Genomic DNA, 16,763 nt, shown 5'->3' on the forward strand with positions numbered 1-16,763 from the left:
CTCAGACTATCCACACTATCATTTTTAGAGGATTTCTGAAAACTTGCTTCTTTGGAACAATGAAATAAATACGTTGAATTATTCCATAAAAATCTAGACATTTGTTTATTGAAATATATGTATAGATTTATTGTGTTCTATCTTATCAAATGAAAACATGGATTATTTGTATTAAAATACCATGTTTATGTCATCTGAAAAAAGAAACGCATCATACACATTACATGTATTTTGTCTGTGTGTGATACATTTTGAAACAGTTTAGCATCTAGAGAGCTCCACAACTCAGACAACATACCACAAGAAAGTGTCTCTCCATGGGGATTTACACCTCTGTTGTCTGATTACTTTGTTACACTCTATAAAATCAAGGTTTGGATTCACCTTCTTTTGGGATAAAACTGACTGCTAGTTCCAGAAGAAAATTTGCTAATTTGTATTTTTTCCTTTCAACATTGATTCCTGGTTTCCTAATACCAGATAAAAAGTACTAGCAGCACTGATCATAAAAAGGTGAAAGAATAATTTTTCCCAACATTTCAGCTGTTTTCTTTTGAATGGCTAATGTGCTGTTATCTGGTCTGATCTGTCAACACCTTTCTTGTAAATATTATAGTGTAGCAAACTGTTGAATCTGCTGGAAGTAGCACAACTACTCAAGTGAACGCTGTGTGACAGGTTAGCAGCTTCAATGTGTCTCCTTTATTAGTCCCGTTTTACATACAACAGGCGTTTCCTTCTGCTTGGAATTATTTCAGCTCTTTTTCGGTTTTTGTTTGATAGTGCTTTGCGGAAACTTGCTGTTTACCGTACAAGTAACAACTGGTGTTACATCTTTATTTGTATAGAAACATTGAAGCTGCTGGCACAATATAAAAGGAAGAACATACAGAGTGAATATGAATGTGTAAAGTTTCACCTGCAAGTAATATTTCAACATAGTAGCATACTGATTATGTGCTTGCTTTCTGACTGACTCATAGCAGCAGACCCAGTTATTATCTGTATATATTAGTTACTGAATATGTAAATGAGCCATTTATTGGTAAATGAATGTAAGTGTATGGTATGTACTTATGTGGGGGATGGCTGGATGTAATTTATACGTTACTGCTGGCATACCAATTTTCACTTTGTTTATGCAGCTTTATTTTTATCACATGGATGGCTGATACATTTCTGTACAGATGCAATTTGGAGTTTATATTCATTTTTGTAACTTGACTTGTACACTCTTACAGCTGATGATATCTGTATCTTATCACATGATAATTAAAACACAAAACAGTGTCAAGGTTTTTCTCCTTTTTATGTCAGTCTCTTGGCTTCCTTAATAATGGCCATCTAGAGGCTGACATCAGCCTTTTGTGAAAGGCCCTTAGGGGCTCAGGATTCGTTTCCTGGGTACAGGCTTGGTGACCCTAAGGTTCCTGAGCTGGGGACTGGTAAGTGTCACCAGTCGCCTGTCACCATAAGCTCTGGGCATGCTGCAGCAACCACTGTGCAGCATGATGGTGGAATGTTGTGTGTCATGGGCTTTACCACCCGGATCACATGCATGGTACAAACTGCTGTTAGAAACCCCTCAGTCTCAAGGTGTGCTGTGCGCTGATGAGGTGGAACAGTCATTTGCGGGCAACTTCTGAAGAACCTGGTGAGCCTCTGTTGTATAAGGCTTACATTGCTATGTGGGGCTCTGTCTAGGTGAACTTTTATTCCCCTAGCTGTTCATGGGACCAAAATGGATCCTTCGAAATTTTCCCTTCCTCCTCTCAGTGGAAAAGGTAGACTGCTGGAAGGTACCCAATCTAACAAACGGGCTCATGTAGCCAGTCCTTCTGATTCATTCTAAAAGTATTGTCTTGAGTAATAGAACACGTGCTGATTATCAGAAAGTGGTTTTAATAGTGAGAAGAAAAGAGTGTAGTTTTGAGAAGGTTTCCCCATCCTATATCCCAAAGGGTTTTGAGGGAACCTGTGGCTCTTTAAAAACAGTAAAGTGCTTGTGCAATGCGACATTGTTAGTGTAAACTTCTAGTTCCCAACCATCAGCTAACCTCCAAGAAGGTAGCTGCTTCGGGGAGTGTGCAATAGACACTGAACTGTGCAACACGTTGAACTACAGCAAAGGTGTTGTGACTTGCAGGGATCTCGTTCACATTCCCAAGGAGGTATTGTGATGTGAGTGGGCTCCAGAAGGTGTAGTCGATGTGAAAGACATTGTGAAGAGGGTAGATGGGATCTTGTAAATTCAGATTCCTTTATCTTGATATTCAATAGTATGGAAGTCCCTGAGTACATTAAGGCAGATTTCTTTCATCTAAACATGCGGCCTTATGTCACCAACCCAATGCCTTCTTTCAAATGCCAGCACTTTGGACATACTAATTGTGGGAGTCGTGCAGAAGCCACTTCGGGAAAATGTGGTAAGGCTGCCCATGAAGAGTCGCTTTTACATCTCCTTTGAAGTGTATGAACTGCTCTGGGGCTCACTGTGTCTGGAGTCAGGATTGTAGTGTATACCTTGAAGAACAAAAGGTGCGAAAGCATAAGACTCTGTAATGCATTCCATATAATGAGGCCAAAAAAATAATAAAGCTATGCCGCCCACCAATGTTCACTACTTGTACCTCCTTTGTTTCGGTTCCTAAACAGCTGATGTTGCTATGCAAACAGAGGTTGCTACTATCAGCACTAGTACCTGCGTTGGTCAATGTACTTGTGCTGCTGCAGTCATTTTGAAGCCTGTCCCTCCCTCCAAAACTTCAGAAAAAGCGTGGTTGCTGACAATGCAGAAGTCCTGCCCCTCCAAAGACTCAGTCTGGTCCACTGTCCAGTACTGACACTACCACTTCTGCAGTTGCCTCCTCGGACCAAAAAATCAAAGTTGAAGGCAAAGAATTGTCCACTGGTGGGGATGGGAAGTACACAGTCTGACAGTATTGATGTCATCCTTTCAGACACCTGTTTTGACTCTTCTTTGGAGGCTATGGACCTTGATGTGAGACAGGGACAACCATCTCAACCAAAGACTGAGCTCCACCCATTGTGGGCTCCCCTCCCAGGCCAAAAGTTAGGGTGAAAGTGTTACCTCATGATAGATGGCTCCCATCTAAAAGTGGAACATTAATGGGTTCATATAATGTTATAAAATGTGACACCTGCAGTCGTCCTTTTGATGTTATTTATTATACAGTTACCAGTTTTGGTGACTCAATATACAATCTTCAGGCCTTAACTGATGCCAAGGGGGTTAACTCCAATCGTATACACAATCCCATCAGTGGCAGACATCTCTGAACTGGTTTCCATAGACTATAACATTGATGTGTCTCCAACCCAAAAATGCCAACATAGCTTCTGAGGTGTTCCATTTTATTACATAAGTGGATGACCGAAGTCCCTCCAACCTTCAGTCAGAAGGATGGACATACGAAAACTTAATGTGTTCAGGACACACATGGAGGAACCGAAATTCCTTACAAAGGCACACTCCCTGTGCTTGTGTTTAAGGAAACACATTTCAAGGCCACTGGTGCCCCTGTGCTACTGGGCTGTACCCTCACCTGACATGGGAAAGAGCCAAGATTGGGGTTACTGTCTTTGTCAGTAACGCACATCAATCCTATCAATCCTCTGCTCTCTCCTTGGTTACCAGTGTAGAAGCAGTAGCTGTTGCTCTTCACATGGGTGATAAGATCACTGTCTTGCCCCCTGTATCTACCTCTACAGGATGTGATAGACTCTGAGGCTTATATGTCTTATTGCACAACTCCCCTGCCTGTTTCTGCTACTGATTAATTTCAATGCCCATAATGTATTATAGGGCTTGAACTATACTTGTCCCAGGGGTCGAAACTTGGAGAACCTCATGATATCTCAGGAGCTGTGCATCCTCAACACAGGCAGTCTTACTCTTCTATCAGCTGCTTCTGGCTTGTCCTCAGACAATGACCTCTTTTTCTGCTCTCCAGCCATTGCAGTCTCAACACAGTGGGAAGCAACTGATGACCTTTGTTCCGGTGACCACTTCTCAGCATGGATTCACCCACTGGAAATGGATTGCTTGAACAGAAATCACCGAAATGGATGGGCAGCAGGGCTAACTGTACACTGTTCAGTCAGCTGGTTGTGTTTGAACACCATGACAGTGTCCAGAAATGAGTGGATCACACATCAGACGAGTGATCCTGCTGACTTTCCGTTCCAAAGTCTTCAGGTCATCTTAGGAGGCAGCCTGTGTGCTGGTAGACTGATGAGTGTTGTTCAGCAGTCTGGGTGTGGCATGCTGTTCTTCGATGGTTTAAATGCCTCACAACAGCAAGCAACCTCACAGCCTTTCAAGTTGCAGGAGCCAAAGCTCAACACGTAATTAAGGAGAGCAAGGAAAGGTCATGGCAAATGTTCCCGGGCTCCATCAACGGTTCCACATATTCTACAGAGGTATGGACAGCCATCGGGAGGATTTTCTGGGGCACAGTTGTTTACCAATAGCAGCAGTGCTGAAATGAGGGTGTTTTCCAAACAATGCCTGGTGTCATCACTCAGACAATGGCAGAGCATTTTACAGCAACTACTACCAATTCCAGCTGGGATCCAGTGATCTACCGTTACTGTGTGACTGCAGAGAGGGACAATATGGACTTCAGATTCCACAATTTTGAGGCTTTCAACTGGCCTCTTGCCATGTGGGACCTGGAATTAGCACTGCCTGAAACTCAAGATACTGCACCCGGTCACAACCAAATCTAGTGCTGCATACTTCGACATTTGCCAGCAGCATCAAAGGAAATCCTTCTCGAATGTTTCAATCTTATATGGCAGACAGGAAACTTTCCCAACTCCTAGAGAGAAGCAATTCTGCTACCTCTCCTCAAACTAGTAAAAGACCACACATGTACCAGTAGTTATCAGAGTGTCGCCTTAATGAGCTGTGTAGGAAAGACCCTGGAGCAAATGGTTAACTGTCGTCAGGTCTGATTGTTAGAGACCAGGTAATTCCTTAATGACACTTGGTGTGAATTCCAGATTTCAGTCCACTGTTGACAACCTTGCCGTACTGGAGACGGCTATTCAGCAGGCTTACTTACAGTACATCACTGACTTGATATCTTCTTTGATATAAGTAAGATGTATGATACTACTTGGAGAAAGTATTGTCATGCAGCTCCATCAATGAGGCGTTTGTAGCCATCTCCAGATCTCCATGCAGTCTTTACTGTCTTAAGTGCTTTTTTTAGATCCCAAGTTGGTGACATGCTGTTGGATCATTTTGTGCAGGATAATGGTGTTCCTAAGGACAGTGTTTCAAGTGTTACTCTCTTTGCTGTACTTTAAACAGAATCATGTCTATGGTAAGGAGTCCTGTATGTGCTCCTTATTTGTGGATGATTTTGCTATTTATTTGTTACTCCTCCAGTGTTGCAGTCGTGCCCTGTCAGATGTAACTAGCTGGCCCTTGTGGCCAAATGGTTCTAGGTGCTTCAGTCTTGAACCACGCGACCGCTACGGTTGCAGGTTCAAATCGTGCGTTGGGCATGGATGTGTGAGATGTCCTTAGGTTAGTTAGGTTTAAGTAGTTCTAAGTTGTAGGAGTGGTCTGCACAGAGAGGTTTTCAGGTTTCTGCAGAAAAGTGTGTATGTGTTTTCATTTTAGTCATTATCATAGTATTTTTAATTTACCTGACTTGCATATGGCAGACACCATTTTACATTTGAAAGACTCAGTAAGGTTTCTGGGCCTCATTTTTGACTCCAAACTGTTATGGTTACCACACCTGAGAGAGCTGAAACCCAGAACCCAGAAAGCACTCAATATCATAAAGTGCATTAGCTACAGGTGTTGGGGAGCAGACAGGGCACATCTGTTTAGTTTTATAGGGCTTTTGTGTGTTCACGCTTTGACTGTGGATGCACATTGTACAGCTCAGTGAGGCCTTCTTATCTGAATATCATTGATGCTATCCATCTTGAGGGGATTAGACTGGCCACAGGTGCTTGCAGGACCAGCCTCATACTCCAAATTCACTTGCATACAATACTGTTGCTCGTCCACCTTTGGAACACCTTTTCTCTAATCGTCTATGAGCAACAGTGCCATTTGCAATCTGCGTGCAGTGTGTGCTGGAGTCACTTAATATGGGAAACGTAAGTCCTCAAATCCAGGATTTTAACTACCTGCCACTGTCATCATTGCATAGTCCCAGGGTAATTTTAGAATTAGTGCAGTACAGGAGACATTGCACTCCTGCATATGTTTAAATACTATATTTTCTGCCATTTTAACTGAGCGCCACAGCTCTACAGCTGTCTTTCTGGATGGGTTGAAACAGGGGCCCCATTGTTTGCTCTGTTGTTTTCCCTGATAGTGTCCTCAAGGTTTAACTGCCTTGAGACTCTACTGTCTTTGATGCGGAACTGTACACGATCTTGTGGGCACTGGAGCAGACGAGGTGTGCTTAGTTTGCTAAGTTCCTTGTTTGTTCAGATTCTCTGAATGCTCTGGACTCTCTACAATGCTCGTATCCAGCAGATAAAGTAGGCCAAAATATCCAGGACATCCTCCATCAATTACAATGGCTGGGTGGGGAAGGAGGTGTCCTGCTGGGTACCAGGACACATGGGTATTGAGGGGACCAAAAGGGCGGATGTGGCAGTCAACGAGGCATGGAGCGATCTTCAGTTATTTCAGTGTGCTATCCCCCTGCATGCCATCACCTCGCTGTTTAAGTAGAGTTGTGTGTGTGGTGTCACCGCCAGACACCACACTTGCTAGGTGGTAGCCTTTAAATCGGCCGCGGTCCGTTAGTATACGTCGGACCCGCGTGTCGCCACTATCAGTGATTGCAGACTGAGCCCTGCCACACGGCAGGTCTAGAGAGACTCCCTAGCACTCGCCCAGTTGTACAGCCGACTTTGCTAGTGATGGTTCACTGAAAAATTACGCTCTCATTTGCCGAGATGATAGTTAGCATAGCCTTCAGCTACATCATTTGCTACAACCTAGCAAAGCGCCATTACCAGTTACTATTGATGCTGTAAGACATGTACCGTCAAGAGTGATGTTCACCATTTATGGATTAAAGTTAAGTATTCCAGCAGCTACGTTCGTTTTTTGTTAGTCTCATTTCCTTGACCTGTTCCAGACCTCATGCCAGCCTGCGTGAGCTAAAACGTGTGCCTTTCGGCTTCCTCTCATAGTGGGTTGGCTGTCTTGCCAATCCACAACAGTGTGTCAATGGGAAGATGATTGGGTGGGTGGAAGTGATTGGTAATAAGCTTTGGCCACAAAGACGGGATGAAGTCCTGTTTACTTGTCTTCACTTAGGCCAATCCTCTGATGCATGGCTTCTTGCTCTGCCAAGAGGATCCTCCAGTGTGTGCTGCCTGTAGCATACAGATGACTGTGCACCACATTTTACTAGATTATGTTTTATTTTTAGACCAGAGGGCGGCAGCAGCAGATGTCCCCTTTGTTTCAAGTGACATTGAAAGGAATGTGTTTGAGAGTTTTAAGATTTTGTGATATCTCCAACGTGTTTCCAAAAATTTTAGGATGATGTTCCTAATCTGTTAACAGGATGACCGGGTCACTCATGTTTTTGTAAGTGGTCGACCAGTCACTTTTCCCTGTGCCTTTCCTTTAGCTCTTCTGTGGTTTTACTTCTATTTTAATCCCAGGAATGGTGCCTTTCACCCTTCTCCATTGTATTAATTCCTGTGAGACATGGTGATTGTGTGGTTCCATGTGAGTGGCATGGGAGTGAGTGAATGAGTGTCATTTTATAGGTTTCCTTCACACTGTTAGACAACAATTTTGGACATTTTAATCATATTTGTTTCTTTCAAAATATGTAAGGGCACTGATAGCCTCAACACTGAGCACCCGTAAGCTCCAAAAAGAAAAAAAAAAAAGAAGAAAAAAACACACACACCTACCTTTGTGTGAAAGTAAAAACAAGAGAATATTAAATTTTCATTTGGGTCTATTGCATATTGTCTTTGGCTTAGCAAGAACATTTGTTCTATCAGAGAATAGGCTGGCAGTAGTCTAAAATTGAGCAAATGTGAGAATCTATATTGAGGTAACAGTTGGTGGCATTGTAATTAGGAAAATAATGTGTTGCAATTAGTCTTTTATTATTTTCAGGAGTTATGGACAAGGTAGAGGGACGCAGCAGTCGGCTGGTGGTCAAGATCCCTTTGGCCACAACCGGTACGGGGGGCCCAGCCAGCCACCTGGCTATCCTTCACGTACTCGCTATCCTGCTCCACCTACGGGACCACCAGCACAGCAACCCACAGGGTATCCACCACAGCAATACTATTACCGTAAAGATCCGGTAATTATAGTCATTTGTATAAAAGTAAATCATACTTCTTCATTAAAATGTGAAAGAAATAACAATGCTGATATTCATTTACATTTTCTGGATCAATGCGATGTATTTTTGAATACCTACAACTGTAAAGAAGATGACAGAAGATAAATATGGAAATGGAGTGGGATGTTTCTTTTCAAGTAAATCATCCCTCCATTTACTGTAAGCTTTTTACGGCAACCATGTGTAACCAATATTTGGGTGGATGAATGTACCTGTGGTACACTAATCACTGTGTCATGTTAGTCAGTGATTATAACTGTAGGAAGCAATGCAATATTAAATATTTTGTTACATCACATAAGGTTTTACAGCTCCAAATGCTATGCCACAGAAATTGTAAATGCATGAGTGTGTCATACCATTTCTTAAGTATATGTGTAATTATGTTCTATGTTGAGTGAGATATCTAAATTATATGGTTTCCCTTTTCATCCATACATAATTGTACCATTTGTGTTACTGTGCCTTGTAACTTTCTCATTGAGGACATAGACAATTAAGGGATTGTATATTCTTTCTTGAGTAGTTCTATTTAAGCCTTGTAAATGTTGTTACAGCCTGTATTGCAGTTACTGAAAATTTTTAACTTCCAAACAGTCTTACCGCAAGTTCAACAGCCCACAATTTTTCAGATCTCTAAAAGGTTTACTGCAATGTTTGTCTAGATGTACGTGGTGCCCAAAACTTTTAATTTTGAGACTTCCGAGATTTCCATCCACATTTTCTTAATAAGTGTTTCAAGATTGGTTAATTTAGACATGAGTATAACCCATTATAAAATATGTGTAGCTACAGTTTTATAACAGCCTCGGCTGGTTTCATAGGACAGCATTGTAACACTAACAGTTTCAGTTTTTATTAGCTGCCTTTCTTTCAAATTCTTTAATTCTGTGATATGATTTGCTCCCTCGTTTGTCACATTCTTTAGACTGATATCCTGTGTGTCAAACTACTGATTTTGTATTTGAGTGCCTCATTGCCAAATCAGTATTGTATATTAAAATTGCATCTAATTGTGCTTCATTAAATTTTCACTGACTAAGCACAGATCATGAAGTGAATTCACATTTCAACCAAGAGGAAGGTGGATCTTCATGACTGTAATCACTTGGTGCACGTGTGAAACTGTGCGTCTTCTGTAATTTGTTTTTCTTGTCATTATAAATATTGTATGTTTTGGGCCTGATTGTACCAATACCACATCATGCAATACTGTTCACACCTGTTTGTATGGTATGCTACAGATACTGCACAGTGCATAACAATATAGTACAGCTGGTATGTACATAGACACATTATTATATATTTATGTTATAGAAGTACTGTGCATGGCCTTTTATCAATAGAGTTCATGTAGTGTTACATTACGCAGAGCATATTCAATCATTTCTTATCAAAACATCAGTGATACATGGCATACACTTTTCTTGAAGTTTTAGCTTCCCTTTGAAGTTCACTCATTTGAGATTTTCCAGCCCCTTTCAGATGTAATGGTAATACTGGCAGGTTTCTTTAACATTTTACGGAACAGAGTTGAATGGTACAAAGAGAGCAAATCAAAAGAAGGTTGTAGAGGAGCAGTGATGATGTCTACCAAAATGCTGACTTTGCCTGTGGCATTCCAAAACTCTGAGCACACCCATTACTTATTCAAGACTCTTACAAATAAATGTCAGTAATACATTGAAGCTACTTAAGCTAAATTAGTGCTCAGCCTGAGAGGTCTACATTTTTAAAAACTCAGAGGGGAGATAAAAAAAAAATCTACATTTCTTGAAGTTGCTTCTAATGCAGTGTTGGATGGACTGTTGGCAGAAGATTTTAAAATTGGAGAGAAAATAAGACAGTAGTTGGGAATGTATTATCATCCCCCCCCCCCCCCCTCTCTGCCCACCATGTGCAGATGGAACTAAATACAACATGTCAACAGAAAATTTCTGTTGTCCATTGAAAGGTAATTTTCTAATTATGATGAATAGAATAATTTCTCTGTAGTAAGCTCTTTGAAAGTCACACATTTACATTATCATTACAGGTAAACTTACTGTAAGAATGAAGAAGAATAGTGTGTGTACTTGTCATTGAACAGATAACTTTCCACACAGTGTGTCTCAACATAGTTGAAATTTTATTATAAAAAATGTGTATTTGCAGTTGATAATTTACTGTTTAATGTACTCGTCATTGGTACATAATAATAATTAAGGGTAGTTAGTATATACAGTAAAAATCATGAAAACACGTCAACCTTCTACAGATCATAGGTTTTTTAAAAAATCGAATTTCACAACTTGTTTTAGTTTTGCTCCTTCTACACAGTTATTTCTGGGTAATCAAAAGTTGCCGTAGTTCTGTTGATATTCTGATGGAACTCTACTGTGGCATAAGTTCATTAGTTTTGTTCTTTTTATAGATGAGAGAAGCAAAAATGTTTACATTTACAGTTATTAGGACTTCATGGTAAAGAATGTTCTTCTTAGGATGTAATCTGACTTGCATGTTACCTCATGAGTAAACTACACAGAATATGTCACTTGATATGATAGAAGTATACGATACAAAAACAATCACTTTGGACACAAATTTCTATTTGCACTTGATGTAGGAAACACCATGTGAAATCTTTTACATACATACCTGATGTTACCATCAGTCTGCATTTTTAAAACTGTCAATAAACAGTGTAATAATAATATGTAATGGGATAGGTCAGTATTCACTACATAGAGGAGGCTTTGAAGTGCAGAGACATACACTGAAAGAGGCCTACTATATACGAGGGTTCTTGAAATAGTAAGTTACACTGGTTTTCCCATGTTAAGACTATTGTGCAACAAGAATGGCACATTGTCAAAAGAGAGAACATGTTCTAGATGTCCTGCAGACACTGTTCTACTGGGGTATGGATAACAACTGCATCACAGTGTGGAAGTGAAATGGCACGGAAACTGTAAACATACTCCAAAGCTGCAAAGTCTTAGTACTTGAGTCTGTAAAAATCTTATGGATAAAAGTCTAATTTTCTCACAAATGCAATTTGAAATTCTGGTAGTATATGGACAAAATGCAGTGTTGCATCCAGCCATAGCAAAATGGTGCTTACAATGTGACCAAGGCCGCATGGGTGTGAATGGTGCTGATAGGGCAGGATGACCAGTGGCATCTACTACAGATGACAATGTCCAAGCAATTGACAAACTGATTTGAAACGGTCACAGATTTTCCGATGATGAGGATGTTCACACAATAATGCTCAAATGGCTTCATAACAGAGGAGCAGATATCTGTTGTCGAGGGACTGACTGACTGACAGACAGAACATTCTGATCATTATTTACAGATAATTGATGATGTTGAAAAATATCGTGTATCTGTGTCACTTTGAAGTGTAGTGGAACATTCAAGAAAATATACTTAGACTGCAATTATATTATGAAACATACTTTTTGAGTCTCTTTGTAATATCAGCTATCAAACTATTCCCTTTGTCAGATGTAGGCAACAAATTCTCCTCCTCCTCATCCCCCACAGACACACACACACACTGCCACTGCCCCCTCTGGGCATTCACTGATAGTATGTAGCAGTCTTCTTTCAATGTGCTTGTCTTCCACTCACCACCACCATTGTGTAGTGAGTAGCTATCTATCATAACTCTTTATTTGTTATCATCTCATCCTAGGTTTTCCGTTATTTGAATAAACAGTGTAATGTACTCTGCCTTAAGGAGGACAATATGCCTGAAACACTTCCACCCTCGAGATTAATAATACAGTATTCTCAGTTGAAACCAACAATATTATTATCTAGTTAGGCTTCATTATGTGCAAAAACCTCAGTTGAAATGTAAAAATTAACAGTCTTAATATTCTAAAACAAAGTTCTTGAGATTTGATCACTTGAATTCATGTGATTCTTACTTTGTAATTGTTGCAGATAACAACACTTCATATAAATTTTATGATTTCTTGAACACCAATTTGAATTTCTTCCCAATATGAATTTCTTCCCAATATGAATTTATAACACATTCTGGGACACACAAAGCATACTTGTTACTTTTCTGCCAACAAGTTTTAAGCTAAAAGCCCACCCCTACCTAATTCTGAACAGAGTTTGAAAATTTCAAGTCGTCATAAACAAATGTGTATTTTAATTTTTTTTATTTTATACATACACTGTCTGTACATTATGTATAATTGGGGATCATTTATATCTTTTTAGCTTCCTCATAGTTATTATTCAGGTAGATATGAGATCACATTCTCACTGATACAAAAATGTTATGATTCTAATGTACTGTTTCTAATAAGGGGAAAGTGTGAAAATGTACAGCACAATTGCAGGTCATTACCAGGAATAATTAGTGCAGTTAACAGCAAGGAGCTTATGAACAGTAATGTATAAACACTTTTTTTTTTAAAATGTTATTCATGAAGAAACAGAAGTTATAGTTTTGTTACAGTTTGTGTTGTTATTTGATATTTGTTTGTGAAAAATAGTTACAATTGAAAGTAAATACTGCCAACAGGTATATTCTGGTCAACAAGCAGCTACTGCAACTGGCCCAGGTGGTCAGATGTATCCTGGAAGCCCTCATAGTAAATCAATGCCACCTCCAGCTCCACAGACCCCTAGAAGGCATCCAGATTTTGCAAAAGACCCACAGCAGTCTCCCTATCCACCATATAGTCAACAAAGGCCTTCTATATACGGTAAGTGGTAAGCACTGTAATTTGGAGGGTTCTTAAAAGTTTAAAGATTGGGGACAGGAAAAAGAAGCTAAGTCACATAGTTCTTGGTGCTGTTAGGGGTCTCTTCCCAGCTTATGAGGACAATATGAACTTTCTCCCTCTGTTTAGCTATTTTATGTGATATTCCTCATGTTTTAAAGTGACAGTAAAGTTTCATAATTTGATATTGTTGACATATCATCATCATCTTTGTTTTTCCCTTTACTTTGTGGTGTAACAGCCAGGAATTATTTGTTTCTGGGATTTTTTTGTGCCATGTATATTAGACTTAATTTTTGATAACCACAGTTTGTCAGTTGTATTGATTCAACCCAAACATCTTCTATTTGTTGTATGTAATGAAAATAATTCATTAGTTACAAATGAGAAACTATAGAGAGGCAATACTTGATTTCAAAAATTTAACACTTTAACATAAAGCCAGAGTTAGTTTTTATTATTCTGACAAAAACTTAAAATCCCAAGTGTATTCCAGCAACTTAAGAACAGACCTCTGAAAAAGTAAAGCCTTGCTTACATCCGTTTCAGCATGGGTAGTTAAGTGTTCGGCCACTAGGGGGCATCCAGTCCCGTATTTGTAGCCTAGATATTGTGTTCTGGTTCAGTTGTTTGCCAATGGATATCACCTTTACTGTTTGTAGCTTTGGGTACTTTAAAATGGATGGCTGTACAGTGATCCTAAGTTTGACATTGAATTTAGCACCCCAGAAAGTGAAGTAGTTTGTGATGTTATTTCGTTGGAGACTGAAAGTGATAAAAGTTGAACAGATGACTGACAAGTACTCACCAGTGGTACGAGATAAATACTTATACTGTACTGTGACTAGCTCCACCAATATTTCCATTCAAAGGGACACACTGTGAAACACATGATTTGATTCCATATCTACACACAAACTACAAAATGACTTTATGATTCAGGATACTTCAGTGAAAGTCCAGTGCACAAGTATATTCTGGATTTTATTAACAGTGATCTTCAAAAATTTGTAAGTCACACTTACTTCAAAAGCTATTTTCATTAATAATAAAATACATTTTTGGAACAGTTTGTGAAGAAAAGTCAATATATCAAGGGATTAATTTTCCAATTTTGGAAATATGAAATACTATATGTTACAGTTACACCAGTTTATTGCCGCATTATATGGAACTGCATAGAAAGTAAATAGAATTGAGTAACACGGGTAATTACAGTACTCAGTGATAATTTTTTCTGGTTCTGTATAGAAGGGCAAAAAGGATGGGCGCGAGATACCTTGCAGAAAGCTGAGCATCCATCATCTCTGACTTATGCTTAGAACCATACAGATATATGTTTTGTGTTCGTGTGTCCCTGTGCCACCATTAACTATTTGTTGAAGGGCTCGTGTATTGTTAAGCATGGAATTTAAGAGGAAACCTTTCCAAAATGTCGTGACATCCAGCTTCTCAGAGCTCTAAAAAAAATTTGAAGTAAATAACAATTGACCATTTCTTGCTTGCTTGATGAATTCCGACGTAGCATTGGTCCATTGCTGCTCTTGCTTCATGTTAATGATGTGCCATTTTATTTGCATTGGGAAGCAGAATTAATTCTATTTGCAGATAATACAAGCATTTTTGTGAAGTTGAGCAATGAACCATCAACAAAGAAAGCAATGAACCATCAACAAAGAAAATGGTAAATGATGTTTCTGTGAAAGTTACTGAATGGTTTTGCACAAATGGGCTTACTGTAAACTTTCAAAAAATGCATTTAACCCGCTCTTGTACTGTTGAGAATATCCTCCCTTCTACTAACTGAGTACACCAACAGTAAATAATAAACTGGGATGGAAATTGCAAAGTGTTTGGTGTGAATGTGATGAAAACATAAACTGGAAAAACCATACTGTAGACCTGCTAAGATGTTTAAGTTTTGCTACTTTTGTCATAATAGTAATTGCCAACTTTGTGAATGTAGAAGTCAGCAAGCTAAAATATTTTGCTTGTTCACTGATGTCATATGGGATAATACTCTGGGCTAACTTCTCGCCTAGGCAAAAAGTGGTTGTGGCCCATTATAAATTAAATAGAGTTATGTATGGAGTGTGCACATGTAAATCTTGCAGATATCTCTTTAAGCAGCTGGAAATATTAACCACAGCCTCACAGCACATTTATTCACTTACGAAACTTATAATCAGTAATCAGTCCAAATTTTACAGTTACGTTGATCTTCACAAATACAACACTAGAAGGAAAAATTACCCTTTAATGAATCTAACTTCGGCATAGAAAGAGATTAAATATGCAACTGTACAGCTCTTTAAAAGTCTACGTACGGGAATAAAATGTTTAACAAATAGCAGAAGTGTTTCCAAAAGTAGATTAAAGAGCTTTCCGCTTAATAACTCCCTATACACCATAGAGCAATTCTTGAGTAGAGATAATTAGTCATTAAAAGAAGCAGAAGAAGATCAAGAAGAACTGTAAATGGCAAACATGCAGCCATTATTTTCAATTTTTTATTTAGTTGTAGATAAAAATTATGTGTTTGTTGTCACATTCCACATCATAATAATTATCATGAATTTTATGTGTGGAGCAATTAACAAACTTTATGGAACAAGCAACAAACCAACTGATAGCTTTAGTGTGCATGAGGGGGCTCAGGTAACATATACAAAAATAAGTGTTTCTCACTTAATAGTTTTTGAAAAAAGATTTCATAGAACACTGTGTCTGGGCACAGGCACCAACATCTGGAGAGCAGTAAAGCCTTAACAAAAGCCACCTCAACACAGAATGCAAAGAGCACCTCTGTAGCAATGAAAGGGTTAAGTAACCTTCCACAATAGTTCACCGAGACTAGTTATGCTAACAAATGTGTCTTCAGGTTGAGTTTAATGTAGGTTCATTTGAGAAACAAATACATTACAACATTTATATATCTTCCAGAGTATGGTACATTAGTTTGCCTTTGATATAAGGATTGTGTACCAGTTGTCTTCAAAACTAATGCCTAGAAATTACATTTTACTGTTGCACTCATGTAGATAGAGTTCTCTCTTAGGAGAGAAATGATGCTTAACAAGTTTGACTTCATAATGAATATAATTTCTGGCATCATTTGTATTTCTACCTATGACATGTTCTTCATGAACTATTTTTCAGTACAACTACCAGTTTGTCTCAATATTTTTCAAACCATTACCTACAAATCAGGATATGAATTCCAGCAACAACAAAATAATGAAATAGACCCTAAGAAATGAGATTTGATCAAGGTATAATTGATGTTTGGTACATTTCACCACTACCTCATCTGTAGGAGCAAGAAATACCATCTCCTACAGCAGAAAAGACTGTATTTATCATATTGTTTAAAACACACACATAATCAGTGCTATTATTTCAGCATCACATAAAATTAATTTTACTTTACTTCCCTGTGCAGGAAGTTTAGTTAGCAATACTGAATTCAATGTATCGAAGTAGTGTAGAATCGAGTGTCATCAATATTTGTATTTCATTGCCATAACTTTAATTGAATTTACTCCATTAACTTCAAATGATTTGATTCCACACAATTTCATCATTTATTTTGTGATTTTTCTTAAAGATAAACAGTTACTCATTTTGAACAAAATTTGTAAAATTT

General features: G+C 38.8%; 1 protein-coding gene across 1 annotated transcript in view; it reads left to right on the forward strand.

Annotated features, from left to right (window-relative positions):
• The window catches only part of LOC126470830 (trithorax group protein osa-like), a 62,302-nt gene that overhangs the window by 32,880 nt on the left and 12,659 nt on the right, over positions 1 to 16,763 (forward strand). The window contains 2 exon segments of the mRNA XM_050098845.1: positions 8,150 to 8,342; positions 12,916 to 13,099. Coding sequence (XP_049954802.1) covers positions 8,150 to 8,342; positions 12,916 to 13,099 — 377 coding nt within the window.

The sequence above is a fragment of the Schistocerca serialis genome, chromosome 3 (genome assembly GCF_023864345.2).
Source record: "Schistocerca serialis cubense isolate TAMUIC-IGC-003099 chromosome 3, iqSchSeri2.2, whole genome shotgun sequence".
Classification (NCBI taxonomy): Eukaryota; Metazoa; Arthropoda; class Insecta; order Orthoptera; family Acrididae; genus Schistocerca; species Schistocerca serialis.